A 7,735-nucleotide genomic window follows, 5' to 3' on the forward strand; every position below is an offset into this window, starting at 1 on the left:
GGAGACATTGCTAAAGAGCAGCAGGTAGACGTCAGGCTCTCCTCATCTTCACTGCTGCCGGTGTGAAGGAGATATCTTCCAGATATTTTAACCAACACTGACAGCAAGCTGTCCAGTCCTGCCGCTCCCCCTCCAAACCTGCTTCCCTACACACCTCGCTGCCTTAAGTCTTCAGTATGTATCAGATTGTCCCGGTAGCTCCTGGGGAGCAGCAGATGGCCCGGGGAGATGGTGGTTCTCCACTGAAGAAGAAACTTGCTCATGAAGGCCGACCCCTGGTGATTGCAGGCATGTTAGGCTGTATTTTGGTGCTTGCTGCTGTGGTTGCCTGGTGCTACTATTCAGCATCCCTCCGTAAAGCCCAGCTGCTGAAGGCTGAGCTATTGGATCTCAACAAAGACGGTTTTATTATTCACAACCAGGCGGGGGCTGTCATCTTTACTATGACCTTCAGGTGGGTTCACCGAAGGCATTGTTTTCATTAATTTTCATAGATTATTCTGTTTCTTATTGTCAAATTTCACAGTCCATGACTTAAAGTTATTGAATTTGCGATAAAATAATACAGATAAAAGCAGAAAATACTCAGATTAAAGAAGCTGGTACCTGAGAATCTGCTTGGAAAGTGACTCAAATAATAAATCGATTATCAGAATAGTTCCAGATGAATTTTCTGTCAATTAGATATTTATTTCAGCTAACAAGTAAGGGAGTTGTAATATGTATGTGATTATCCTGCTCATATCATGGCCATTTCACAACAATGAAAATCCAGAGTGACCACAAAAATAGGAACATCGTACATTGTAATGCAATCCAGTCTTGTAATAAATACTTGGCTTGTGAAACTAACAGTCAGCCAATAAATCCTGGCTAACAATGATCCTTGTAACATACTCTAGAACACTTTTTTTGGCCTCAGCACACAGTTGTTCCTCTGAGCTGCCTGTTGGAAAATGTCAGGATGGTTAATGGAAAGTCACATGAGGCAGACACGATTACACCCTTGGGGAAGACCAATTTAGTCATGTCCTTTATCAGCAGAGCTCACATCGACAGAAATGGTCACAGTACAGTCCCTGCACTTGCAGTGCTAGTGAATAGATGCTAGTGTGGTTGCGTGGTTTAGTCGTAGCTATTATAACTTGCTCAGACAGTGCAGAACTTTACAAGTTCAATTATATTTTCTTGTCCACCCAGGTCTGGCACTCTGAATCTGGACTCCTGCTCAAAGGAGGGAAATATTCTGAGCTGCACTCAGTCAGATTCTGGCAAGGTCAACTTCTTCATCCAGACGGTTCGACCAAAAGATACGGTGATGTGTTACCGTGTTCGCTGGGAGGAGCTGCAAAATAAGCACTCAGTGGAGCACGCCATGGCCTATAATGACTCACATTGGTACGGAGGGGCAGAGACTGCAACACAGTACTGGCCTATCAGGATGCAGGGCGAGGAGGAACCACAGCCTTTCATCACCAGCGATGTCTACTCAAATCGGAAAGCTTTTGGGGGAATCTTAGAACGCTATTGGCTGTCTTCGAATGCGACTGCCATCAAGATTAATGACTCAGTACCGTTTCATTTGGGCTGGTCAGAGAAGGACAGGACTCTGAGGTTCCAGGCCCGATACCAGGACTCTCCCTTCAGACCACCAGTGGGTCAGCAGGCCTTACCTGAACTCAGCTATAGAGTGTGTGTGGGCTCGGATGTTACCTCTATTCACAAATATATGGTGAGTATAGACATACTTTGGATTTGGTTTTTTTATGGTACAATCCCCCATCTTATAACTTTTATTATTTATATAAGTGCGGTCACTGAATGCTAAGAAGTAGAGTAGTCGTCTCTATGTCTAGAGCATTTGCCTGTTGAGATGTTTTGGTGCAGGTGGGAACTGTTTGAAAAAACAGTTATTGTGAATACCCCTATAGTAACTCTCTGCTCTCTGTTCTTTGTCCAGGTGCGTCGGTATTTCCCAAAGCCTATTAAGGTCCCATCTCCTGAAGTGTTCAAACAACCATTGTGGTCCACATGGGCTCTCCACAAGACTGCTATTACTCAGGAGAAGCTGCTCCGCTACGCCTCTGACATCACCAAACATGGCTTCACATGCTCCCACTTGGAGCTGGACGACCGCTACACTGCCGACTATGGAGAGTTTGACTTTGACCCGCAGAAGTTCCCCAATGCAAGCGGTATGTTTGACAAACTCCGAGAGGACGGGTTTCAAGTGTCTCTCTGGACACATCCTTTCATCAACTATGACTCCATTAACTTTGGCGTTGCTGTGGAAAAAGGACTGTTTGTCCGGGAGCCGAGTGGTGAACTGCCTGCTCTGGTCCGCTGGTGGAACGGCATTGGAGGAATTTTGGACTTAACCAACCCAGAAGCCCGTGAGTGGTATTCCTCACATCTGCGTATGATCAAAACCCGCTATGACGTGACGTCTTTCAAGTTCGATGCAGGAGAGACGAGCTACCTCCCACGCCAGTTTAGCACCCTGGTCCCACTGTCCGATCCCTCCACCTTTACCCGTCGCTACACAGAGATGGCCATCCCATTCAGTGAGCGTGCAGAGCTGAGAGTGGGTTACCAGAGTCAGGACATCTCCTGCTTCTTCAGGATTATTGACAGAGACTCTGTGTGGGGTTATGAGCTCGGCCTCAAGTCCATCATCCCGACTGTTCTGACTATTAGCATCCTGGGCTACCAGTTTGTCTTGCCTGATATGATAGGAGGGAATGCATACCCCAACCGCACTGCAGGTTAGTACTCCATAGCATATGACTGCAGAGAGTTTTAGACTTCAGAGTTGGGTCTCTTAAAGACACATAATGATCTTTTGATATGGTTTTACGTTCTGAAAGCTGTGTTATATGTTTAGGTGGTCTCGATGGCAAAAATGTTCTGCCGGACAGAGAGCTGTACATCCGATGGTTGGAGCTGTCTGCTTTCATGCCTGCCATGCAGTTCTCTATACCACCATGGGCTTATGACAATGAGGTTGGTTTAGATACCTTTTTTTTTTCTTGTTGTCTTATTTCCTTTAACCTAATAATTAGAGGGGGCAAATTAAAACTGCTTTTAGTAGAATTTTGTGATGATTGCATTTTTTTCAATCAGTCTGAAAATATATGTTATCCATTAATTGGGTTTTTCTGGCTAAAGACTTGCAACACTGTAGAAAACCTTTTTACATTTCCAGACCAAATAGTGTTCTCATTGGGAAAGCACGATAACGAGTTGAATCATTTTCTAGATGACAAAATAATATAAATTTATGTAAATGAAGAAAACAGTCCCTCAAGGTTTGATGCCACAAATCAAATAGAAACTTTCATGCGTGAATTCACCAAATGATTGTGCGGCTATTTCGGCTGGCTGTGTGGATCTAATACCTAATAAATTAAAAATACTGAATATTTTCTTATTTTATTAAAAACGTTAATGCGAAATATAAACTTTTTTCACATCAGATTTTTCCAGCCGTACCTCTAACTGCGCCGTCAAGCAAATAGCGTCTTAAAGCTCCTGTGTTTTTAAAGTTTATTCAAATCAGGTAATATTCATACATTTGTGGTGCACAATCGTCCACCTTCTCTGTTGATTGGCTACATTGCAAAAACAGTCCCATTTACAAAGGTCAGTGCTGATAGCCACGTGCAGTTAAAGTGAAATTATGAGCGTCTTCAGAGAGTTGGTGATAATGAAACGCATTTATAAGGGGTGTCCTTCAAATCATGACATCTTTTACAATACACAGAAGGTGTGCGTTTGAACTCCAACAGCACTGGCGAACTATGTTAAATTCCAAATACCCCCCAAAATCTCTCTGTCACGTTTAAATTGTTTGCCTGATGTTGAGGACTGCCTCTGCACCTTGTCGTCAGGTCCTGTAACTTGCGTAATGTAATGTAACATTTGTACTTTTGCAATTCTTGAGACAGGGCAGATAATAGTAAAATGAATGAATGAAATTCATGATGCTATCTGCAGCTGCAATCAATTCTTTGTGAATCCGCCTGTCAGTGTCTAAATCAGTCATCATTCTTGACTGTGATACTAACACTGTTTCTTTGTGCGTTCACCTTCAGGTGGTACAGATAGCGCAGAAGTTCACAGAGCTCCATGAGACTTTGGTGGCCCCAAGAGTTCTCGAACTAGCAGGCGAGGTTCTTGACACAGGAGATCCAATCATAAGGCCCCTCTGGTGGATCGCCAACGACGACGAGGCAGCCTACAAGATCGACTCCCAGTTCTTGATCGGGGACGACCTGATGGTGGCTCCAGTGTTGGAACCGGGAAAGCAGGAGAGGGACATCTACCTGCCTGCAGGACGATGGAGAAGCTACAAAGGGGAACATTTTGATAAAGGCCCCATGCACCTCACTGACTACCCTGTGGATCTGGATGAGATAGCTTTCTTTACATGGGTCCACTGAAGACATTACACACACACGCATACGCATACGCACACGCACACACACGCACACACACTGACACACGCACACACACAGACACACACACACACACACACGCACACGCACACGCACACACACACACTGACACACGCACACACACAGACACACACACACACACACACACACACACACACACACACACACACACACACACACACACACACACGCACACGCACACGCACACACACACTCTGTATGCACATATTCTCGTGAGCACATAAGCCAAGAAATAGCAGGAAATAACGGCTTTCCAAAGGGAAAAGACCTGGAGGGGATCTCCTGGCACAGCCGAGTGTGATTTTTGGTAAAGATGAACCTCATGTCTCCTCTGACCTGCTCTTTCTGGCGGACTGCCTGCAGATTATAACCGTCCACCCTAAGAATTAGAATGAAACTCACTTCTAATTCTCTTGCTCCATCCCTAAGCTGAGCCTCATCCTCATCCTCATGTGCCTTCCACAGCCAATAGTAACACCGATCGCAGATTGTATCATCACCGCAGTTGTCCACCTAATCTAGATTACAGATTTTCTTCAAAACCCACAGATAGATTGGTTTTAATTTTAGGGTGATTAAGTAATATACAGTATATTATGCTTCTTTGTTTCTTGACAGGGTTGGGCTCTGAGCTGGCAATGAATCTGCACTCTGAGTTGGAAGGATGCACTCCTGCTCAGAGGGCATTTTTAGGTCACCAACTAACTGCTGTATTGTGCAAAATGTTTTGTTTAAGCTCACATGCATTAATTAGCATTGCACTGACAACATGGGACTCATTTGTCAGTCACTTCTCTATATATTTATTAACCTCTTTCTTTTGGTTTTAAGGGGCAGTATTTATAGTGATGGGAATTCATAAGGTTTTATTGATACTACTGCTTATTGGTCCAATTCTTTATCGATTCCCTTACTGATTCATGATCAATTTTCCTTGTGGGAAACAAAGTCAGCCTACACTGGTTTTCAGTATCACTGTTTTATTATCACAGTGTATATGAAATTAATATTTGTACGGCATTTGTTTTCATTTAGGCTTTCTGTGTCAAAGATAACATTTCGAATACATGGCATTCCTGGAATTTAAGTCCACGTTGCATAGAAAGATGTTTCAGCATATTGCTGGTGTTTCCATTCTTACTTGAAATGATCTTGAATTTTACAGAAATTACAAGCAACCCTTTTTTTTCTATTGAAATGAAGGCAAACTACGGACCGTTTCATCCTCTCCACGATTCCTTCTTTTTGCAGCAGAGTAAATGCATGAGTTTGACATCATTGTTTTGCAATGCACAGCTGTCAAAAAACATGCTTGTATCGATAAAAGGAAACGATAAGCTCAGAAGAATGCGATTCCTATGGATCGGACAATTTAGAACGGGCTCTCAACTTGAACCAGTTTCTTGATTCCCATCTCTAAGTGTTTGAATGTATATACAGTAAGTTCACATGTTAAATTTCGGGTACTTGCCATGATCCACAGACTGCAGATATTTTTACGTCAACATTCCTGTGACTTGCTGTGCCATTCTGTCTTTTCTGTGCCAAAATCAAATGCTTTGTTCGTTCTCTTTCTAGCCTGTACAAGTTCAATTCCCAGCTCAGGGTAGATCTAAAAGAAACATTTGTTATGTGATTTTGTTGATCAACAGCAAAAAATAGATTTATTACACTAAAGCTACTGGTGCCGTCCATGTCTGCCTTGTGACTTGATTTGCCTTATCAGCGGAACTAGCACAGAGAACCAGTGGAGCGATGAAACACTGAAAACACTATAAACCTCTGCACACAGTGATATATGCTTACACCTTTACATATTTAAACACTGACTCACAAATTGTGTAAGGATCTGCCATCTGAATACATGTTTGTCTGCTTTTACCCAGTGGTTTCTGGCATGAAAGTAAAGCACACCACTGGTAAAGTCATTTGCTTGAATATAATTATACTATACAAGCTAGAGTCAGCATTGTTTTTATTTTATCTTATTTCCGTCACTAAATATAGAATTGTTATGGGATTAAAGGATCTCTTTAATCATTCTGATGGTTTTTGTTTGTTGTAAAATGAAACTTGAAAATGAAACTTGGAAGTCTTTGTGTTGCTTTCTTGCATTCTGCCACCAGGTGGCGCCAATGTCATCAATGTCCAAATCATGCACATGATGGATTTGAGGTTAATTAGAAACATTAAAAAAAAAAAAAATTATTATCATATTTGGAATAATATTGCTCAAATGTTTTTGGGCAGACATATAAAGTAACTAGATAGAGAAGTTTAAATGTACAGGGATTTTGTCAAATCACTAAATAGGTGAATTGTCTAATATTACACTGTCTGACATTTGTGGTGTAATCTGAGTATTTCCACTGTGACCCAACAGTTTGAAATGCTGAAGGGAAGCGTTGGTTAATTGAATCGTTGCAAATGCTAACTGCCTTTATATTGCAGTGGTATAAACTGGAAGTGGTAAAAACTGTCAAAGAAAACCGCACTTCCTGTACACACAACAAGGTACGGGTGCTTGAAATACCTTGAAAAGGCTTGATTTTAATGTTGTGTTTTCAAGGTTTGAAAAGTGCTTGAAATTTGAAGGAAGTGCTTGAAAATGCTTTAAATTGTATCGGCATTTCTCTCACAACAAATAGCTAAAATTGTATGTAATTTCTTATCCTTCTGGTATTATGAGACACAATTTTAGTTTTTTTTATAGCATAATATCGTCTCTTTAACATTATTAAAAAAAGGTTAAATAATTATTTTCAATATGTATTTGTAGAAATGTGTAAATTACTACAGCTGTAAGGTGCTGGAAAACCTTAAAAATGGACCTTGAAAGTGCTTGAATTTGACCTTGGAAAAGGTGTACGAACCCTGTATAGAGTACATTCAACAATATTCTCCATTTTATGTGTATTTTTCAATGAACGTGCCTCATTTTAACTGAACAGCATGTCAACAAACTGAACTATTCTAATGTAGATTTTTTTCAGTTTATAACAACTGCACTTTTTACATGTAAACTGTAGATTTTTTCAGTTTTATTCTGTGTGCCGTAAAAGTTAATGCCACATTGCCTGATACCTCTCCCTTTTTCCACCTATAAAAACAAAGTGTGTAGCCTGATTTCCTTCACAGAACATAAAACTGTATTTTTGGTAGGAACAAATACATAAAAAAAGTTTGACGGATGCATCTATGGTGTAAATTAAGTGCATACTTTCCCCGGTGAGAAATAAAGAGGGCTTAAGCTCAGC

General features: G+C 41.3%; 1 protein-coding gene across 1 annotated transcript; it reads left to right on the plus strand.

The window, feature by feature from the left end:
* Positions 1–4,584, plus strand: LOC310945678 (myogenesis-regulating glycosidase-like). The gene is made up of 5 exons (XM_083911853.1): positions 1–454; positions 1,201–1,732; positions 1,961–2,765; positions 2,885–3,003; positions 4,095–4,584. The coding sequence occupies exons 1-5, from the start codon at positions 177–179 to the stop codon at positions 4,440–4,442; spliced, it is 2,082 nt and encodes a 693-aa protein (XP_083767979.1). The 5' UTR covers positions 1–176; the 3' UTR covers positions 4,443–4,584.
* Positions 4,585–7,735: the final 3,151 nt, after the last annotated feature.

The sequence above is a fragment of the Echiichthys vipera genome (assembly GCF_963691815.1).
Source record: "Echiichthys vipera genome assembly, chromosome: 4".
Lineage (NCBI taxonomy): Eukaryota > Metazoa > Chordata > Actinopteri > Perciformes > Trachinidae > Echiichthys > Echiichthys vipera.